This window comes from Lepisma saccharinum, chromosome 1 (assembly GCF_977018435.1).
Source record: "Lepisma saccharinum chromosome 1, izLepSacc3.1, whole genome shotgun sequence".
In the NCBI taxonomy this organism is placed as follows: domain Eukaryota; kingdom Metazoa; phylum Arthropoda; class Insecta; order Zygentoma; family Lepismatidae; genus Lepisma; species Lepisma saccharinum.
Genome location: NC_139229.1, coordinates 31,844,769 through 31,868,733, shown reverse-complemented (window position 1 = coordinate 31,868,733; position 23,965 = coordinate 31,844,769). Strand labels below are relative to the sequence as shown.

Here is a 23,965-nt window from a genome sequence, read left to right as displayed (position 1 = left end):
TAAGCTATTTGGTAAAATAATTAGGTTTCTTTGTAGACTGTTTAAACAAAGATTCGGTTAAGAGAAACATTTTTTGGTTATTCCACACGAACTTTTTTTCTCTGTGTATGAATAACAAAAAAACCCTCCAAGTTGCCAGAAATTATTTTCATATCACTTGTAACCTTATACAGTATAATTACTTCTATTTTCAAATTTACTGCTTTTATCGTTTCTATTGTCTTATCAGTTGACTGTATTGTAGCGTTTGTCCTGAAATTACTTTGTCATCTTAAATTTTATCATGATTATTATTTCGTACCTTTGGGGATTAAGTGATTGACCAGCAAATAGCTGAACCTCGTCCACCAATAAAGTCAACTCAATTATCAGCTCCATGAATGTGTTAGTCTATCGCGAAGGGGGATTGAACAGGTCTGTCGACCCCCTACCCCCCCCCCCCCGTAAATTAACATCGTTCGTTCATTTCTAGTTACAAAAATATCAGAATGTTTGTTGTTTTGATTGTTAATAATGGAAATAAAATTCAGTTAGTTATTATTCGAACAGAATAACGAAGCGAAAATTTCGTTAAATCGAAAAAAAGTGCAAAGTACAGAAACCAGTTTATGACCATATAGTATCGCAGTTTTCAAAATTCCAAAACAAAGTTTTATGTGAGAGGTCACACAACACAAACACTATAACTAAAATTTCTCCCTGACTTTTAAAGCCTTCTCTTAAACAAAGTTTATTAAAGTTAACTGCATGACATGTTAAAAAATAATTTTAAAAAATACTTATGCTCGATATTCACTCATGTGGATCAAGTAGAAAAGTTCCCCTATGGAATAATAGTAAATAACAATAATAATAATTTTCAAAAAAATTAGTTTATTTCATGACTATCATAGTTGTTATTTTATAATTATAATCATAAGCATAATAATAATAATAATTATTATTATTATTACTATCAAACTTGACCTTATGACCAAAATTTCCTGCGAATCCCATGGCTTGATCTTAATCTTCACGTGTCTTGTAACAAAGATGCGATATATAAGGATGATTGCGTAGATGAGACAGGTTACATAACGGTAATGTGTTCGCAAGGAAATTAACTGTTAATTCCAATATGATGGTCTAAACTTGTGTTGGAAATTTTTTTTGAAATTTTCCGTTCTCGCAAAAACCGGGAAACGCAAACATTGAATCGGTTTTATGAAATTTCACTATTTTCGTAAACTTTTAGCGATTTTGAATTACAGCGATTTTTGTAAATGTCTGTAGCCTACAGATAAAATCATCAGCTAATTGAAAATTGTCGCCAGATCGAACGTAAGTCTGAAAAAGACGCGATGTCGGTTTTGAACTTCTAATTGTTATGGTGGCGATTGCTGCTACAACTATTTCAAGCATTGCCATTGGCAGGTAGCTTTTTGGGGTAGTAAATAATCTGTGGTGGTTAGGTTAGGAGAGTTGGGTTTGGTTCTCTTGGTTGTAGCAGCAATACCGACCAATTGTTATTCAGGCTGGGGAAAGGGGGGGGCTGAATCCTGGGGCGCCATGCACAGAGGGTGTCATTCAAATTTTCCCACCGAGACCATGCTGCACACTGCATTGTTTATTTCAATTTATTATTCTTAACCTTTTCTTCTTCTTTTACTTTGTAGGCTTATATTCTGGTAACACACTGCTGGAATATTCTGTTTCACGAAGTAATAATAATACAGTAAAACCTCTCGTTAATCCGGACCCCGATAAGCCGGACTTCGCATAATCCGGACAGGACAAAACAAAACAGAATGCAAGGTTTTAAATGTGGCTAGAAGTCAACAATCGCATTCGTCATATTGCTCCGTAACGGAAAGAATACGTACGTCCAACGTCCATGGGAGAACTTCCCAAAGACAAAGGCAAGGCAATCAACCACTGATGAAATTCTGTTTCCCGCAGACTTTCGGGAAGAAGCCGTATTGACACAGGAATGCCCTTTAAATACACCATAATAAACGTGTTTTGTTGCTATAAACGGAGTTTTGATGCACTTTCTACTGTTCCTTTAGGTCTTTTAAGATAATCAGGACTTTCGGCAAACTTATCCACCGAATTAGTCCGGATTAACGAGGTTTTACTGTAGTATGTTTTTAAATATATTCATAAGACACTAAGCTTAACTTTTCTTTTAATCAGAAATGCGATCTACGAATCCTTAAATGTAAATATATGATTTAAAATCAGTTTCTCTTATGTTTCTTAGTTTCAAAATTTGTAGGATGTAAATATCATAAACCACGGTATATGAAGAAAATATCGAAGGACGCACGTAAAATGTCGGTGATTAGTATTCCGGGGAGAAGGAAGGGGGGAACAATCCTGCCTAGGGCGCCAAAATATCTAGCTAAGGGGCTGATGTTATTGAAATAAGTGGTTACATTATTCATAATTTAAAAACTGGTGAAGCGACAAGGGTTAGTTGAAACAGTATGGAAAGTCTCTTACGTAATAAAAGACATTCGTCTCGTATATCTCGAGACAAAAACGAGACTGGCATTTACAACTTGAGTCGATAGTGGCAATTCTAGTCACGATAGCTTCCTGCAAACCTTGTATTTTTGGCTGCACAGTGGGTTACGCTGGGTCGACCAAATCACATATTTGTCATCACCTTTTATAGAAAGACTTTAGGACATTAAAATCACAACAATATTTACGAGAATTACATTTTAAAACCTTTCGTTACAATATCGTGAGAATACTAAAGTGTACAACTGAGATGCACACAAATTTATTTTCTGTTCTGAATATTGTCTAAATAAAACTGAGCTCCATGCTAAAGGGCAGGGCCAGCCAGAGAGACTTTTTTTGGGTAACACGTGGTCGATCCATCAAGCCTCAGCGCCGCTGTTTTCTGGTTTTCTTCCCAATTGTCCTCACGAGGGTGGGTAAACGGTCAAATTTTACTTTTGTAATGCGAAGATAATTCAAGACCGCGTGGCAAATATAGACACAATAGAATTCTCATGGTTGTCGTGATCAATATAATCAATTTCATTTGTTTATTGGAGGAAAAGCATGTAACGAATATGCCTTTCGGCTAAACTGGTAATTTCTTGCTGAGCCGATATTCTTACCGATTCCCACTGATACCGATAACAATGCTTGAAAAATGCAATAATTAAAATTTTCTCAAATGTGTTGATCTATATTGGTGTGTACATATTCTTCTTTAAAAATATGAATGAATTTACCAAGAAATTTGCTTTAGAATATTCAAGAATTACATCATAATAAGTGGTTACATTATTAATAATTTAAAAACTGGTCAAGCGACAAGGGTTGGTTGAAACAGTATGGAAAGTCTCTTACGTAATACGAGACATTTGTCTCGTATATCTCGAGACAAAAACGAGACCGGCATTTACAACTTGAGTCGATACTGGCAATTCTAGTCACGATAGCTTCTTGCAAACCTTGTATTTTTGGCTGCACAGTGGGTTACGCTGGGTCGACCAAATCACATATTTGTCATCACCGCTGGGACATTTGCCGCGTGATGAAAGGATCACATATTGAACACTTGTAGAGAAAACTTGAAGATATGCTGTATTCATTGATGTATAAAACATTTCTGTTACAAATACACTTTCTTCACAATTAACGGTTACTTTTGTATAACTAATTTATACAGAGCATTCCCTGACATTCGCTACGAGACTCTGCGGCAAGCGGCCCGGCATCAGCGCTTGTCTTATAATTCTTCTCTTAAAAATGATTGGCGTTTCTAAATTTGGTAATGGGTTATATCTGCAATCGCGTTGGCTCAACCTGAGCAGAATTGTTTTTAGTGACCTTTATGCAATACATATATGCGGAGCCGACTTCTGGTCATACAAGAATTTAGGCAGCGGTATACGCCGTATACCCTCTGGTTAACCTTATACTTGTTAGCATATACCTTCCATTTTCGTCTCCTTTATATTTATTTTTAGGTAATTTACTTTAGTAAACTTATAACTATCAAGCAACACGTGTCGCTTGTTCCTTCAGAGTGAAATCTCCCTAAATAATGTTCTTCCTTCTTTTTCTGGAAACAATTGACGGCGGACTATGTTATTGTTAAACGCGACAACAGAGGTCTGTTGTATTTGAGCTATAAACACCGAGAGAACGAAACAAAAGAGAATTCTTGCCTTTTCTGTTTAATATTTAATATATATAAAATATGTACATATATATATATATATATATATATATATATATATATATATATTTCCAAGATTTTCAACAAGAAAATAAAATACAACAACATGCCGTACTGTACCCCTTAAATACTACTGTAGCCTTTATGTTTAAATACAATTAAAATAAGAGTTCATATATTTTTTTTTTAATTTAAAAATGCATTTTTAGCAGGGTTCTTAAAGGTCCAGTAAATTGAATTCCGGTCCAGGAGAAAATCAGCTAGCGTAAATGGGATCTAGACCGTCAAGAACATTTTTATCTGTAAAGTATTTCAATTCGGTCCAGGAACATTTTTTTTCGGAGAAATTTGAATTCGGTCCAGAAACTTTTTGGAGAAATTTTAATTTGGTCCAGGAACCTTTTTTCCGGGTCATTTTAAATAGGGTCAAAGTTCCGTATTGAAATGAAACAATACGCAACTTGGACCGAATTTAATTGTGCGACAAAACAACGTCCCGGTCCTGTTACGGAACCCAATAACACCTATTAGAATGTATGGGTTTCTGCATCTTTAACCCATGATAAATAAATTCAATTCCCGTTCAGGAGAGAAATTCAGCGAGCGTAAATGGATTCTAGACGTTAAACAACATTTTTGTGTTTAAAGTATTTCAATTAGGTCCAGAAATTTTTATTCCATATGAATTTAAATACGATCCAGGAACATTTTTTTCAGAATCATTTTAAATACGGTCCAGGAACAGTTTTTTCAATGAAACAAAACGCAACTTGGACCGAATTTAAATTGCGTGAAAGAAATGTTCCTGTCCTGTTGCGGAACCCAATAGAACCCATTAGAATTGTATGGTTCCTGGACCTTAAAAACCCTGCTTCTTACTTGAAATATGCCTCCTCTGTGACAATTATGGATATATCATTATCAGAATTCTACCATGATTTCAGAACTTCTCATTTTTTAAAATTATTATTATGTAAATTATCAAGCAGGATGTTAAATTTTAACAGTAAAATATTGTAAATTTTGCGACAACTTCTAACAGTGTGCTTGTGTCTTAACATTTATCTTAAAAGACAGTAGAGAGGGTTCGGCTTATTCGACTGCAGCTGCGGGAACTGAATTCACCCCAGTAAAACCACTGTTATTGTGGTCTAGTAAATATATATATCTGTTTAAGTTGCAGCTGTGTGCATTTAGGCGAAAGTATTAGTCTTGCTGCTGAGAGGCGACGCGTTTCCAGATTATCAAACGGTTCCGAGGAAATTGCAGCCATCAAGGGGTTGCTGGCGGATTCTCTTTATTCTGGGCGACTCCTTGCTGGAGGCCTCCTACCAAGGTCCTCGGTACTTGGTAGGGCAGAAGGGCCAACCCTAAGATGTGCCCGAATTATTCTCTCTGCTCAAAAGACTGGCAATTTGATAACAAGTAATGCCATGGTTGCGACAAGGAAGGAAAGGCTTTGGTGCAGAGACGGGGTTGCCAGATACGCGAATATTTTCGGAATGTATTTGATTCGTTTTGTTTCATCATCATACTTGGTGAGATGGTGAGACAGAGACTTGTGGTACAGAGTAAACTACATGAATACGAAGAAGTAACAGCAATATAAAAGGGCATAATAGGAATAGGGATCGAGGGGGAAAAAAATTCGTTTTCTGATTTTTCAGGATCTCGGTAGTCGGGAAATTTCGAATTGTCGTGTTTTAAAAAGTGATCAATTCTCGAAGTTTTCTTGCATTGTAAGGGTTGGTAATGTATTGAGAACGGCAGTTTCTTATTCCAGAAATGCGAAAATTATCACTTCAAGGAGAAACAGAATATAGAATTCGAGATTTTCACAGTGTCTAGAAGTCCTAAACATTTCTCCATGCAAAATCAAGATGATTTTTTGCAAATATTTCATGTCTGCTAGTTCGCGACGAATGTGTAGTGGCTGGATATTCAAAAGAAGACATAATATCTGTTTTATGGAGGTGTCTCAGAGAAGGCGAGCAACGGCGAGGAAAAAGCTGAAGACAAAATAAATCCTGGAAAGATTAGTTTTAGAAGCCAAAATATTTTAAAAATATCCTAATGGATGATTAGTTTTGGGTTTCATTGAACCTGTACAGAAGACCAAGGCGCCGAATGTCTCCTTTAGTAGTGTTTCTAATGTCCTCATTAAAGATTAGTTTCTCGTCGATGATAACACCAAGATCTTCTTGAGAGGAAACTTTTTGATGGGATTGTTTTCAAGAGAATACACAGAATTATTACGGATGAGATAGATTAATTGGTTCCCTATCGGCAACGGCCGACATAGGCATATCGGCGTACTGGTATATCAGTAAAATTACTGGCATATCAGATATATTTATAAAGATTCTTTAAGTTAGTGTAAAATTTGGACATTTTCATTTATTTTTATGAATAAAAACATAATTTATATGTCAAAGTATGTATACATCTAAATATATATTCCTTTTTCAAAGGTAAAACCCCACTGCAATCATTTAGTTGCAACCATTCATGATTTTCAAGGAACATTTGCAAATTTAGATTGAATCAGTAGAATATTGGATTTTGGTATCAGCCTATATCTTCAAGTAGCTTGCGTAAAGCAACTTATTGTAGCTCTAATTAATAATATCGGGGCAGGTGTATATTCGAGTTCCTCTGATGTGCTTCAGGATTCGTTGATCAATTAGTGAGATTTATACTCTTCAGTAGCGACTATCCAGATGCAGTCGGTGGTACAATGTGAATTTTATAAAGTCTGACTCAAAAGGATAAAACGTACTTCATGAATGCAATTTCACAAAAGGGACCTTCTTCGTTAGCGAACATTGAAATTCAGAAAGAAACGTTCGCCCTTCAGCTAAGAAGGAGCCGTTCCACGAGAAAATGACAGGTTTGAGGCCCTAAAGCACAGTGTTGATTTGATATACAAGAAATATTCGTTTTCCCGACCCCCTTGGCGGAGTGGTTAGCACACCACGATACGACGCCATGGGTTCCGGGTTCGAATCCCGGCCTGGGCATGGGTTATCTTTGTGTGTTCGTTCATCAATTTCATCATATTATCTTAGACAAAAGTGGCAGAAAAGCGAAGTAAAATAAATCAAATCATATTAAAATTTCACTGTTAAAATAAGTATGTATAACTATTGATCTAATTTTCTCTATTATCCCAGTTTTTCCTACTAGCCCTATCCCTAACCTCAGAGCCACCAGCCGTAGCTGATGTTCTTTTCAAATTCCCTGAGATTTCCTGGTTCTCCAGGTGTGAAGAAACCCTGAATTAGATCTGGAAAAAGCTCCCTTATGTTCGGTCACATTTCCGTCCGCGCTTGCCCTGAAAAGTGTTCCGATCACACCATCTGCTCTCGCATCATGACCAGGAAACCAACGTCACTATGAACCTCCACTACACAAATTTCTTAAAAACATTGGCACCTTATTGCAGTGCCTGGCAACAGTGAGGCCGAGGATACACTACATTTGGCCTTTCCATACACCGGTCATTTTACGAGATCGCCTTATTATGTGCCATTATAGTTGCGTGGCTACAGAACATTCGACGCGCCGTCGGACAATATGCCAAGGCAGACCATTACCTGACCTTACCACCTAAAGACATAATTTCCCCCTGCACTCGGGAGGTGTGTTATGGTAGTATGAGTGGATGTGACCATCCTGCCTCTTCCATATTCTTGGGCCCGTCCCACCGCCGCAGTCCTTTCATCAGTAGAGACAGACATGAGCATATACGACACGATACAGACTGCCGGTTGATCACTCACTGTTCTTGCATTCTAAACTAACAGTGTTTATCAACAAGGAAGTTAATTGTAAACTCATCGTAACACTTCTGAATTATTTGCCTGTCGCAATATCATTGCAAAATGAGTGCATTTCCGTCGATTTCTTTATGAACATATTATTATTAGCGTCGCCATTCCGCCACTTTTGGTTAATCGCGAAGATGAGGATGAATGATGAAAACTGATGAAAACACTCACAAACCCACGCCCAGGTTTGGATTCCAACCCGGCCCCCTGGCGTCGTAGCACGCTGTGATAGCCACTCCTCAACGGAGGTTGGCATTTATGAACATAAATCCAGGGTTGTTAAAGATCCAGGAACCTAAAAATTCTAATTGGTTCTATTGGGTTCCGCTGTAGGGCCGAAACCTTTTTCTCGCACAATTGAAATTCGGTCCAAGTCGCGTAGTTTCATTGCAAAAAGGTTCCTGGACCGTATTCTAATTGTTCATGAAAAAAAGGTTCCTGGACCGTATTTAAATTGATGCGGGAAAAAAGGTTCCCGGATCATATTTAAATTCATTCAGAGAAAAGGTTCCTGGATCGTGTTTAAATTGATCCGAAAAAAAAGGTTCCTGGACCGAATTGAAATACCTTACAGATAAAAAGGTTCTTTACGGTCCAGAACCCATTTACGCTTGCTGATTTTCTCTCCTGGACCGGAATTGAATTTATTTAAAATTCCTGAACCTTTAACAACCCTGCATAAATCTCCAACTGAATGTGTGTGAGAGAGCACAATCTAATTATTCTCTGAATGTTAGTGACAATGGTTCTTTATTAGCATGCACTGTTCATTGTACGTTACCCTCTGTGTAGTGCTTTTACTTCAAATCTGGGTGAATAGAGGATGCTGATGTCCATGGGGTCGGAAGCTACAACAGCATGCACGTCATCCAGTGAGAATATTCATGAACTCAAACACAGTAACAGGAAAGCAATCGTAAAACAGATTATATCTCACACCTCAACAGTACTCTCTTATTAACAACCTAGGGAGGGAAAACCAGGTAGCATATCTCACTTAAAAATCCTCGGACAATTCCCGTATTGCCTACTGCCACCGTCAAGGTCAAAAGACGGAACAAAAATACAAATAGTCCAAGCCAAAAGATGGGTTGATTTGAAACCCAGGGGCAACTGGAATACAGAACTTGAGAGTGGGGAAGGAAAATGTTAATAATTCAACCAGAGTTTTCAGGCAACTTACCGAATAACAAAACTTGAGGATTTCAAGATGGATAAATCGGGACAACAAGGCCAACGATGATTACAAAGTCAGATCATATGTACAGGACTATGTTACAATTTCAAGGTTTCTTGGACGCTACTTAGGCCCGCTTTCGACGGAAGCATTTCCCTTATTTTTGCTAGCATGAATGCTTCCAAACTTCTTTTTTATAGCAGACAAATGTTACCATTTGCGATTGCCACACGAACCGTGCAGAGAACATTAGATAATATATATAGCACGAAAGGCAAACGAGATGAGCCAGTACCCGGTGTTTAAAATTGAAACTATGTGTATTGTATACAATATAAAGTATATATTTAAGCAGTGTCATTGGTTTGTACCTAACACCTTTTTGTAGGAAACGTTATTCCTCTCAGTTAAATAGTTATCGGCTTTAAAAAATGTGAAGTGATACCATCTCAATCGGCCGCCATTACATCTGCACTTGTGGCCTAGATGTCGCTTCTCATTGATTATGCTAAGAAAAATGCTACGGAAATTAGACCCATTCTATCCTTGAGAAATGCCATATGCCATAAGATTTTTCACTTTACACGGTAGCATTTTGGTAATGGTATAAATGTTGAGGAAAATGCTTTCGTCTAAAGCGAGCCTTAGATTTCTTTCTCAGAGACTTCCAGTTTAGATATTCGGTTACCGACTGTACACTTGCACAATGCGGCAAAACCCTTACTCCAAACATCCGCAGACAATGTTGAGTGTTTTCCTTTCGTTTAGCGATCCACATCTTATCACAGAAACAAAACAACACGCGGCGCATATTGATCTCTGATTGGGCGAACAGTAGTGCAAATCCATTATGCGGGGAAGGACAACAAAATTACACATTGTCCTTCAACCAAACGGATGTAACGAAGTGATATAACTGCAACTGAGACAACGGCGTAGGATCACCCACATCATGCGATCTTTCGTTTTCCGCTGTAAGCAAACAACTTTCTAGAATCCACTATCGACTCGGGACCTCGGATCTTGACAGTGACAATTTGATATTCTCAATATTTTCCAGTTAACAAAAAAAACTATGTTGGCGAATGGAAAACATCTCCCCCCATGTGTTGCTCTAATGTAAATTAAAAAATACGGAGATAAAATGTGTATAAGAGTTAGGCTACTGTTCAAGACTCACATTCTAGTGAAATAAATTCTATTTGTTTCAATAGCAATTAACCTAGAGGAAGACTTGTTTCAACAAGATTAGCAAACTTTTGAAAATACACTTGGATATATTTCTCTTCTTTAAATACGGTAAAATATAAAGTAGAAAGCAATAACAACTAAAAATCGTCTAACTTATTGCGTGCAAGAATAAAATCTTGAAGGAACTCGGCGATATTCAAGGAAAGCTTGGTGGGAGTATATCCTCCCCTTTGGTCCAATATTAAAAAAAAAAGAAGAAGAAGAAGAAGAATGTCAGAGGCAAGATGAGAATGCAAAATGAAGGCTGACTACTAAAAAAAGTATAAGTAACTCCCTACTTTCGAAAATCCTGTGCACGCACTGTATTCATGTAGATGCTCTGTTGTCTGGATAAAATAGAGAGGAAAACGAGAATTTTAACACGACATGAGACTAATAATGAAACATATGGTACTATGGAGCACAAGTCTTGACATCTTCATCACATAAATGGTTCTTCACAACAGCTCGCATTGTCTTTTGCACTTATACTTGAAAAAATAAATGGCATTTCGTAAACGAGCACTATTTTAATTAAATATTAAGAAAGCAGTGACATGCCGCAGCTTCGCCTAAGATGTTTCTTCATCAGATGATAGAAAATGTCGCAATGAAGGATCCAAAACTAAATCTTCAAATTCAAACAAAGTTGTCAAGATAGAAGAAATGAGTAGCGCATAAATGTGAAGCATTAATTTAGTACAATATCAGTTGGTATAGCAAATTAACATTCATAAGATTAACAGGCATGTCATTTTTCAATCACACTGGTTCATATAAAGATAAAAAATAACAATAAATTCTCGCATTCTTTTCCAAGCATGGACTGTTGGGGAAAGGTTAGGATGCACATGTGGTAATCGTGAGGCAAACGTAGTACACAAAGTGCCGTCTTTTCACGACTTTGGTTTGTAATACCTCTGTTTTTCCATGATTCTAGCTCCAGGAGTTTAAGCTAAAAATGTATCAAAATGAAGAAAAAATAAGTATGGGCGAGCTACTTTACCAACCACGGATTCAAACCACATATATTAGATTTTTATTTATTTTCTATTGTAACGAACCCGTCTCGTCACAATTTGTACGAGTCGCACCTCTATTTTTGTGACTCTTTCTGATAAAAACATGTAATTAGAAATGTATCAATTTAAAAACAGGTTACACCTCTAATTTGGTAAACTAACTCAATATTTAATGTAAGAATATACTTTTAATAGTTTATATTTCTTCCACTTGCTTACGCTAGCGTCGCCGATCCAATATAAAGGCGAGAGCGGGGCTAGCATCTGAGTTCAACTCCGTCTGCGGACGAGAGAAGTAGGGCTCTGCCTACGGGCAAGAGGAAAACTCCTCCTAACAGGAGAGAGAAAAAGATATCCCACTCCACCTTCTGGTGAGAGAAATTTACTCCCCTTTAGTGTGAGAGGACCCACTCCGCTTTCGGGCGAGAGAAACCCACTCCGCTTTCGGGCGAGAGATATTTAGGTAACCAGACCTTTTTCTTTCATAAAACCCCGTCATCTCGACGTTGGGGATGGTAACAGCGAAACCCCGTCTCCTCGATGCTGGGAAATTCGCTTCTTAGAATCTATTGCTTAGTTTTTGGCCTGTTACTCCTACATGTAAACAAAAAGCTGTTTCCAAGGTTACGCTAATCTTTCTCTTTTAGATGCTTTGTTTATAAACCATTTGTGATTGTTTTTCTAACAAGAGTACTAGGTGTCATATACGAGGTTGTATGGGTTTACCTGTTCCATTTTCTTTAAAGGTTAAAAGTTTTTATAGTTCAACTACCAAAGGCCGTAACTATATAGAGAGGCCCAAATATGAATATAATATATATATATATATATATATGTATCTGTGAAACTATAAGTTGGATGTATAAAACTACTGTAAAAGGGTCTAAGTTCCTTTCTTGCTTAAGTTTGTGATGAAATAAACCTTTATATGTTTTAGTTAATTTTGAGTTGTCAATGAACTTAACTGGTGAACTACGTCATAGCCCACTAAGTGCAACATACACCCGAACCCTGAGTGTAAATAGAGTCTCATGCCACAGCTGGAGAAAAAGGTTAGCATTATGGGTAGACTTGTAACACTTAGCTAACTAAGCTATTGGGCATCTTTCCTACTCCCTCGAGAGACATGGACGTTACAAGTTATTTGGCGCCCAACGTGGGGCCCGATAGTTAAATAACATGGAATGTTACTAGTTATTTGGCGCCCAACGTGGGGCTCGAAAGAGAAAACTGTTGGGGCTCGAAAGATAAATAAGAAGGACGTTACAAGTTAATTGGCATCCCAACGTGGGGCCCGATAATGCCAACGTGGGGCTCGATAATGCAAACGTGGGGCCCGAAAGATAAATAACAGGAATGTTGCAAGATTTTTCGCGCCACAATGTCAAGGCTCGAAGGTCAAACCGAGTAATTTGGCCACATGACCGAGCAAGTTTCAACTTAATTGACGCTCACCCCGATAGTGAAAAACTAGTGTTAACACCAAAGAAGAGAGAAAGAGGAAAACACCGTGAAAGATATCCAAGCAGGAACCTAGAAGTTTGATACTAATTCGGGAAATGAATATTAAGTTGACCATTTTCAGAAGACGAACTATTGCTATGTGTGTTACTAAGAACAAGAACAGAACTTCTAAAAGTAAATGTTATTGAACTAAGATCCCAAAGAAAGGCTTGTGGGACAGCGAAGGTACAAGGAAGAATGTCTTTGTGTAGGACTTGAGTTTATATAGTGGTTGAAGTACCTCTTCCTTCGAGTGCAGTAAGGCCAAAAGGGCGTGCCAGAGCGTGGTCTCCGAAGAAGCAGGGAAGCCAAAGAAGCTCCCTGGGGTATTATATCCTAAATGTAGAGACTTGAGTAATTTACTAAAAGCCATTAAAAATGTAATACATATATAAATTGTGCTGAAAGTAGCTTGTTCTCAACCTGCCAAAAAAAAAGGAAAAGCTTATAAGCAATAATTACAAGAAGTTTTGTAATGTGGTTAAGTTCAAACTTTAAATGTGCCAGGGCAACACTGAGTGATAGGAAAGTAAAATAAATTGATGTTTTCCTGAAATGTATATTAAGTATATAATGGTGTCAATAGGTGGTGTTAGTGTCATGTAGCCTGTGCTTCACCTTGATTAAATAGATAACCAGACTGGACAGAGCTCAGTTGAGATCGGAACTGCGTAGTGTGAACTTCGTGCTTTCTACCACAGGATGGATAAGCCCCGCAGGATGTTCCCAGATGTCAAACGAATGAAAGAGAGGCTGAAGTTGAACAGTACTAAAGTGAAGACGTTAAGTGAACCTGTGCCTAAACCTAAAGGACCCATCACACGACAAGTTAAGTTAATACCTCCCCCTCTACAGGATCCAGAAGTTCCTAAGAAGAGAAGGAATCTGATGACCCAGTTAAAGTGTACATGGATGAAGAATATTGCTGCCGAAGATATTAAGAAGGGATATAGTTCCTTGCCGTATTCTCCTTCGCGACCAGGATTAGTGGATCTGAGCAAAGTCGTTCCTAGAGCCTGCCAACCTGTGCGAGTTAGTATGGACTTATCAGCTCCTAGCTCATCTAGCCCTGTGATTGAAGGAAGAAAACCCAAAGCAATTGTGGTTCCGAGAAAGTTACCTATGCTCGTTGAAACAGTATCCTCCGGAGCAGTACTCTTGATGCAAGAAAACTAAATCAACGAACAGTAATCTGAAGTTTTGAGTGACCAATTTAGTGCCCTGATTCGACCCTGGATCGAACGAGTTCGACGCTTAGAAGCGGAAAAACGAAAGTTGGAATCCGAGATGCGGGACCTGACACATGCTGAGCATGCATGGACTACCCCAGAGCCTGTTCGAAGGAAGGACAGTACCGAGGACGATCTGCAGGTCGATCAACACATGGTGTCTACCCGGAGGGAAGTCGCTGCTCTTCCAGATCCACAGGAAGCTCCAATGAAAGCTCACGACTCGGAACTCTTGGCTGAAGTAAATTGGAATGGTGACGAATTGTTATTGGCTCAGCAGTTGAAAATGATTTTGGGAGACATCCCAAGGCCATATATGCAGACAATCTCTGTCCTGCGAAAGTGTCATATTCGAGTGCCCCGAAGGTTTCCCTTCTTAAGATTTTTAAAACGATACGGACTTTTAGCCTAAGAGTTGATTAAAACCCAGTGGATTAGTTATATTAAAATGTAACCTTCTTTGAGTTCTAAACCTAGTACTTCCATTGTTGTAAAGATTGGCTTGGTTGTGTTTATCTCTCAAGTAACTTGTTATTAATATTAGTTTGAAATGTTAATTGAATTTTGTATTGAAAAAAATCTTTTTCATTAAAATATATTACATAGAGGTGATAAATTTTAAATCTAAAGATTTTTCCCGAAGGGAGGGGTTATTGTAACGAACCCGTCTCGTCACAATTTGTACGAGTCGCACCTCTATTTTTGTGACTCTTTCTGATAAAAACATGTAATTAGAAATGTATCAATTTAAAAACAGGTTACACCTCTAATTTGGTAAACTAACTCAATATTTAATGTAAGAATATACTTTTAATAGTTTATATTTCTTCCACTTGCTTACGCTAGCGTCGCCGATCCAATATAAAGGCGAGAGCGGGGCTAGCATCTGAGTTCAACTCCGTCTGCGGACGAGAGAAGTAGGGCTCTGCCTACGGGCAAGAGGAAAACTCCTCCTAACAGGAGAGAGAAAAAGATATCCCACTCCACCTTCTGGTGAGAGAAATTTACTCCCCTTTAGTGTGAGAGGACCCACTCCGCTTTCGGGCGAGAGAAACCCACTCCGCTTTCGGGCGAGAGATATTTAGGTAACCAGACCTTTTTCTTTCATAAAACCCCGTCATCTCGACGTTGGGGATGGTAACAGCGAAACCCCGTCTCCTCGATGCTGGGAAATTCGCTTCTTAGAATCTATTGCTTAGTTTTTGGCCTGTTACTCCTACATGTAAACAAAAAGCTGTTTCCAAGGTTACGCTAATCTTTCTCTTTTAGATGCTTTGTTTATAAACCATTTGTGATTGTTTTTCTAACAAGAGTACTAGGTGTCATATACGAGGTTGTATGGGTTTACCTGTTCCATTTTCTTTAAAGGTTAAAAGTTTTTATAGTTCAACTACCAAAGGCCGTAACTATATAGAGAGGCCCAAATATGAATATATATATATATATATATATATATATATATATATATATGTATCTGTGAAACTATAAGTTGGATGTATAAAACTACTGTAAAAGGGTCTAAGTTCCTTTCTTGCTTAAGTTTGTGATGAAATAAACCTTTATATGTTTTAGTTAATTTTGAGTTGTCAATGAACTTAACTGGTGAACTACGTCATAGCCCACTAAGTGCAACATACACCCGAACCCTGAGTGTAAATAGAGTCTCATGCCACAGCTGGAGAAAAAGGTTAGCATTATGGGTAGACTTGTAACACTTAGCTAACTAAGCTATTGGTTCTTCTTTCCTCCACCGACCGAAGGACGTTTCACTTTTTTAGAGTAGCTTTTCAGCGACTTTTGACTAGTCGCGACGATAACGATGAGTAATGAAGGTCCACACTCGCAAAGAACACCCATGACCAGGCCGGGATTCGAACCTGGGACCCCTGGCGTCGTAGCGTACTGTGATAACGACTCCGCCACAAATGTTGGCTTGATTTGTTGTTGCTGTTTTCTTTCCTCCAGAAGTCTCGTACGGTCGTCGAGTTCTTTTGACGATAATATATGACGATAAAAAGTTTATTAGCTTGGTATGTGAACGTATACCATTAGAGACAAATCAGTTTGAACTACCATAATTGGTAGACAGGAAACATGGCTTAGCAGGAACTACAATTTTTCGTTAATAAAAATAGTAACAAATACTAATACAAATCTTTCAAAATCTTGTTAACCCGCTCCAGTAACCTGGACCGGAATTGAATTTAAAATTCCTGAACCTTTAACAACCCTGGATTACACTGTAGTGTTCTGCCGAGTATGACTGACGGATTTTCTGCCGATGTGGTGGTCACATTGAATCAGTAAAATCGTCGTGTGCCGGAGAGTTTGATATGTAGAATGTATCGCAATGGTACTGTTCGAAAATCCTCTATTGATTATACTACAGTGCGTTCGTTTTGGCTCTGGGCCGAGATAGCGCGTGACGTGGCACAGATGCCGACATTTTCGTCCCCCATATTTACGCACATTCCTATCTTTAGCATGTAGACAATTAGATTTATATTGCACAACGAGTGCTAACCTGTGTGATAAAGAGTTGTTCAAAGTTGTTCACGCACTATCTCGGCCCAGAGCCAAAACGAACGCAATGTATATTGGAGAGGGGGACGAAGTGGGTTAATGAGATTTTAAAAGACTTGGACTACATTATTTGTTCATATTTTTCAAGCTTTCACGAGATACCGGAAAACTTGTACTAGGATCGGGCAAAGAATCTTCCGTCCCGATCCCGACTTCAGGAAATTCCAAATGATCGTGTTTAAAAGTAATTGATTCTCAAAGTTTTCCACTCCATAAGCTTCGGAATTTTCTTCATATTCCATGAAATTAAAACAGAAATCACCTATCAGGGGAATAGTGTGTAGAGTTCGAGATTCTTACACTGTCTGGAAATTTCGAACAGTCTAAATCTTCCCACCTGGTCTGGAAATTGTGAATTATTTCAGTCATGAATGTAGGGGTTTAAAAATTTTAACCTTGCAATTCCTTCACACACACCTAATTTGAAAAGACAGTTTGCTGACTAGTGATACTTATTGATTGATATACGTTTAATGATTTACGTTTGTAAACAAAGTTAGTAATTTTTTTATTGTTAACTATTGTCACCGAAACTCCGCAAGAAACTAAATATAAAGAGCGTACGGGACTACACTTCTAGAGAATTCTAGAAAATGATTTGGTTCGAATCGGTGGTCGACCAAAACCGATCGTACACGCCAGAGTGGCAGTGTGACAGCTCACATGTAATTACATGCCTTTGTTCTTTTGCCATTTTCTGCCGTAAAAGTCAGTGTGAAAGTTCGGCGGAAACAGGATCCAACTTGACCACAAGGTAAGGCATGCGGCAGAGAAAAAATCCGTAAAATCGGTGCAGCAGTTACCGATCCGAGAAGTGTACACTCACTGGCAATAAAAATGGGACACCTTTATACTAAAATACTTGCTACCTGCAAGGCGTTGTGTGTATTGCCTAACTCTACGGCGATAAGTGAATCATAATAGCAAATTTTCAATGGTAACTTCTACCACCGCCGTGGAGTTAGGCAACACGCACAACGCCTTGCAGGAAAGCGAATATTTCAGGATGAAGGTGTCCCATTTTACTGCCGGTGACTGTACATACACGAAAAAAAACGGGAATATGATCGAATGAGGCACCATTCTCCTTAGCATACCGTATTCTATAAATGAGTTTAATTGTTAGCTGACGATTGTAAATGAAGAGGGAGAAGCAAACACTTGGTTGCAAAATCAATAACAACGCAAAAGTGCAGAAATATGAGGTAAAACAACAACCTTACCATGAGAAATGCACAAATGCCACTGGTTCCTTTCACGCTAACAGCTTGAAAACAACACATTACATCCCCATACGCCTATTTTTTGACAGTAGGGTAATGATTCGAGACAAGTACAAGACCGGCCATTTTGACTGCAATGGAATTATGGGGCGCAACGAGCCAATAAGATTCCCTTATCGATCAAGATAATTACCGAAATTTACAATGGGAAGTGAGTTAATGACGCTTTTCCATTCTGCCCACCTTCATTTTGTTGGTCAAACAACCCCCTACTTTCTCACGAGTAAATTGTTTTCTACCGCGACGGATGTCGAGCATTATCTGAACGATTTCTCATTACCAGCAGCGGATCCAACGAGGGGGGAGGGGGGACACCGCCTTATGTGGTAAGTTTGTTACCTTTCAGCTATGCTGTACGCGACAAAATGCGAAGAGGTTTCTTTTACACAATTTCATCGAGACTCTTATACACTTTTCGCAAAACTGTTGGGTTTAGATAAATTATGGTTGTTATGGAGATTTCACACCGAAGTAACAAGCGACACGCGACAAGTGTCGCATGAGTATTTCACCAATCGAACATAGGTTTCCGAGTCTGAAATCTAAATCTGAAATCGCTCTTACACTAAAACCAATAACATACAAAGTTGATGCGACATTTTCACTATTGTAATAAAACTTTTGTCCTCTACAAGGCATACGATGTCTATACAGTAATTATTTGTTTGCTTGAGTATGTTTCAAAATTGACTTATGCACAGAATGGCTAATCGGGATTGGACCTATGGTTTAAGGCAGAATCCGAACTACTATGTGCCTCCAACCTGTATCAAACCCGAAAGCCTTTGATTACAAGGCGATGATGTTACCACTACGCCATCGGGGAGGTCCTGTTTATACAGTATCACATAGTGAGACACGTTATTACTTTTACTAGTATCAAAATTATTTTGCAGTGAAAAATTACGCCTACGTTTATAAAACAGTTTGTGTGTGTTTCACAACAGAATATACAAGTAGTAGCCAGCCGTCTGACCTGCACACAATAAAAGATTATTGATCACACTTATTTATTTGAAATCTACAGAGAAAAGATAACGAAATATAGACATAAAACGGAAAGGACTGATGTGATAGCATAGCTAATGGGGACTGAACTTATACAATCTACCGCCAGCGAAAACAGAAAGGACATCACTAATTAATTAGAATGTGCACTATAATAAACTGGTTTCCCTGTTTTATTTATTACTCCTTTTATAATTGGGTTGATGCCTAAGTTAGTAGGAGTTTGTTTATCATTTAATGTTCATCAATGGGAGTGGCATTGTTGTGCTTGTGAATACCTATTGAATTTTACAGATTTGAAGAAAGGCGGTGTTATTTATGGGCTAACGAACAATAAGTATCCAGTGCGACATATTCTTCTGTCTGGCCAAAATCAAGAATTCGGTATAATTTGGGGGTACTAATTTTCCTTTATGTCACAGTTATATGGGTGTCTAAGGATACCAAAAAAAAACATGCTTGCCATCTCAAAGTGGTAGCTAATAGAAATGGCGGCCAATTTAAGATAGCGGATGTTGACATTTGAAAAAAAATGACTATATCTCTGAAATTAACGGCCCGATCTCAACCAACTTTTTTTTTAAATGAAAGTTTAATATATGTTCTATATTTAATGTTATCTTTAGTTTTTCGAAAGGAGCAACCTTACCCTGGGTAAGGAGATTTTAGACACACGCATGGTGATTTTTTTATACACTGTAATGGGCTTGGCCTCATATAATATGACGGGTGAAAATTTGCCTAAGTGCTGACGCATACAAAATTTTAATTTCAATCAATCAATAACATTCTTCCATGAACAACGGTAACAATTAAACAAAATTAATGGGTAGTTAATACTACAACAACAACAAAAACTATTATTATTATTATTATTATTAATACTAATATCAATTATTATGATTATTATTAAATGTTATTGCATGTATATAACAATAATATACTGTTGAATAGACAATACCAGTTACAATATGTGTAATTAAATAGGACTAAGGACACATGCTGCTAGAAGAATTCGATGCACACACTACATAATTCATTTGTTTTATATGAATTCTAAGGTGAAAACCAACAAGTATAATACGTCAAATTAAAGATAATTGTTTACTCTACAATGTTTGTTTGGAACATTTTCTTCTCAGATGCCTAGATTATTAACAAATTAATGATAAATATAAAATTAATTGTAAAAAATACGATTTTGTTTTACTAATCCGCGAATAACTACTTAACGGTTGCTCCTATCAAAAAACATTAAATATAGAACATATATTAAGCTTTCATGTAAAAAAAAATTAAAGTTCGTTGAGATCGGGCCGTTGGTTTCAGAGATAGTCATTTTTTCAAATGTCAACATCCGCCATCTTGGATTGGCCGCCATTTCTATTAACTACCACTTTGAGATGGCAAGCATGGTTTTTTGGCATCCATTCATAACCATGTAACTGTGGTATAAAGGAAAATTAGTACCCCCAAATTATACATACATATTGACTGGCCCATAGACTCGTATAAGGGCAAAGGCAGCGGAGGCGGCTCGAGACATTTGCCCCTTCTACGGGTAGAATGTCAACGTGGAAAGCAGGCAAGAAAATTATTTTGTCATTACAAAAAGAGCATTTTTGACTTAAGCGTCTCCTCATGTTCAGGAAGACTATCGGGCTTTAATGAAGACAGTTTAAACGCTTTAATCCACGAGAATCCACATCAGTCCACTGGAGATTTAGGAAATGTGATGAATTGTGACCATCGTGCGGCATTTGCATTCCATGAGTAAGGTTCAGGATACCGCACGCTTTAAATGAAAACAACCAAATCAGCGAGTTGGCCAGGAAGACAGCACCAACTGCTGCGACACGATAATGCACACCCACACTCCGTTAACATGACAAAAGCTGCTATCCAGGAGCTTGGTTGGGTAGTTATTCCATATCCTCCTTACTCCCACGATCTTGCGCCCACGGATTGCTACCTTTTCAGCTCTCAATCTTCAAAGAAGCTCCTTTGGTAACGAAAATGCTCTTCAAACTTGGCTTGACGACGCTATTAACCCCGAATTGCCTGAAGAATTCAGCTAATTCTGCCCCATCGTTGGTAGACAAGCTTAGACTATGAAGGGAAATATATTACTGATTAATTTATATCTTTTGTTCATCTCAAATTAGTATCAAATAAAAATACTTTTGCCACGATGAAAAAAACGCTACGAACTTATGAATCAACCCAATATTACTATTGAGTAGGATATTGACCTGAACACAAGCATCCTCTCGCACACCCTCTAGCCTTGCCTATGGACCAAAATGGCATTTGATTCCCGAAACACTGCCCTGTGGTCGTTTGTTGGTAAGGTATATTTGCAGACAAAGTATAGATATCCCATTCATTTTGCAAAACCAAGTTCCCTGACTTTTGCAGGCACTTTTGAATACCTTTTCAGATCATTTCATAACGATTTAACACACTAATAAATAAGTATTATGTCTTCAATTGTGCATGTTACCCAATGAAGTAATTTAATCAAAACTTGAAACCAAAAGACGAAACCAAAGAACATTATGGAATATCACTAAAAAAAAAAGAAGCAAGTTGGGGGGGAGAAAAAAGTTAAATGGATTTTCAGTTTACAGTACTGACAAGCAAAAAAAATATATTTACAAGATTCCCAACCTTTCACATGTTTTCTATATCACTGCGAACCCTGCTATAGTGCCACACGATTTCCCCACACCTTTGTCATTTATTTTCTGTTACCAAAACAATGGATTACCAAAGTAGGTTCACATATTAATTGCAACGAAGAATTCAAATACAAAAAATATGATCTATTTTTCCTTACCCAAACACGAGATTAGAAACTTTCATTTAAGTGCTGAAACGTGAATCTCCTGCTGTTGTTTCTAAAGGCAGATTTATATTGACTGAAACTGCGTTCAATATCGCATGAAGTATACTTAGCATGGAGAATAATTAAAATATGAAATAGACTTTACTACGAAAGTTTCAGCTTGCATTTTCTACTGTTGACAAGAATGGTAGAATAACAGATGCATAGTCCGTTGTCAAGATTTAAAAAAAAGATACTACAAAACGAGAAAACTGGTGCCTCCCCGATGGCACAGGGGTCGCGGGTTCGATACCCAGTGGAGGCACATAGTGGTTCGGATCCAACTTTAAACTGTAGGTCCAGTCACGATTACTCTTACTGTGTATAAAATGAACTTGCCAAATCAATCAAGAAAACGAGCAGAATACAGGTGAACAGAGAACGTGTGGTATTTAACAGAAGAGAAAATGTAGTACTACGACGAATATGGAATATACGTCTACAAATGTTTGATAATATGAAAATTATATGTAAAATATGTGGTAAAAGCTAATATATGTAAACATTTGAAAAATAAAAACAGCATTTTCAAGATTGCATACCACGATTCGCAAAATTAATACAAAATAACACTGGCAGATACAGTAAACCTCGTTAATACGGACTAATGGGGGGGGGTAAGTTGACCGGTTTAACGAAAGTCTGGATTAACTGAAATAACCTAAAAGAACAGTAGAAAGTGTATTAAAACTCAGTTTATAGCAACAAAACACGTTTATTATGGTGTATTTAAAGGGCATAGGCCTAAATACACTATACAGTTGAGTACAAAGTCTGCGGAAAACAGAATTTCATCAGTGGTTGACTGCCTTTTCTTTGCGAAGTTCTCTTCTAGCCACATTTAAAATCTTGCATTCTGCTATTTTTTTCTTTTATTGCCTTTTGCTTGTCCGGATTAAGCGAAGTCCGGCTTAACTAGGTTTTACTGTATGTATTTATATATCAATACGTTCCCTGCTCACAAATTTAATTTTCGTGACTTTTTCAGGTCAATGCATAGGATGCTAACTTCTGTACAAAAAGGACAGAGAAGAAAGAAAGAAAGAAATACATTTACAAGGACTAAAGTAAATACGTAATTCATTTATTATCTTACCTGACTGGCTTGTAGTACTGGCAGAGGTAGTCGAAACGCTCGTCCGGGACCGGAACTCGACGTGCCTGGAACAGAAGAAACGGCGTTAGTCAGCGGCGACAAACGGGAAAACTTCCACATAACACGTATGACCTAAAAATGGTGTCAGACACCTCGAAAAAAATCGTGGATCACGATCAACCCATTCACGGCACGGCGAGACCCTCCAACAACACGTAAAATATCCTCCTTAATACCATTTCGGGGAATCAAACGATGGTGAAGAACGGCAACCCGAGAACCGATTGCAACCACCTTCACATCACACATTGTACTAACGTTGTTGTGGGAAATTCAGATCTTTTTTCTCGTTTTAAATCTTCCCTCATAATGTTTTCACGGATGTTAAAAAAAAAGAACAGGTGATAAGACAAAGGGAACATGTCATTGGAGCCAAGCAAGTATCATTTCTTAGCTTCAGGCTCCGACGTTTTTATATACATCTCTTTTTTTGCATTAAATTATATGCATTTCCTTTGGTAATCAGAGTGACAACTGGCTTTGGACATAAAAAGAGTCGTTTGAGGTTTTGCTATCAGGGCAGGGTACCATTGCCCAGAAGGTCTGTCATCTGCTGCGTCCGAACACCCTACATTTTACCTGCAAATACACACATACTCAAAAAAACACACGAGATATCATATGGTCTGCACTGCTCTTAATTGGCCTTCTGGTTCGTCCCAAGTGGAATGGGGTAATATTCAAAGGTAGCCAGAAGGTATATTTAGGGGACATAAGACCAAAGCACCTGTTTTTCTTACTCCGAAAAGAAGTTGAGATGCCAAGTCAGAATATTGTCTGTAACAACATCAGTTGCTTGTGTTTTGCATAAAGCATCATTTTTTGAAAGGGTTTTACATAAAGAGAGGTCCATTACTGTAACTACCATGGT

The 23,965-nt window shown here is 37.9% G+C and overlaps 1 protein-coding gene across 1 annotated transcript in view; it reads right to left on the bottom strand.

Moving 5' to 3' along the window:
• LOC145994359 (obg-like ATPase 1) overlaps positions 1-23,965 on the bottom strand; it is a 252,754-nt gene that overhangs the window by 173,709 nt on the left and 55,080 nt on the right. Inside the window, exon 3 of the mRNA XM_083130478.1 lies at positions 23,035-23,095. Coding sequence (XP_082986604.1) covers positions 23,035-23,095 — 61 coding nt within the window. The remainder of the gene's footprint in view (positions 1-23,034; positions 23,096-23,965) is intronic.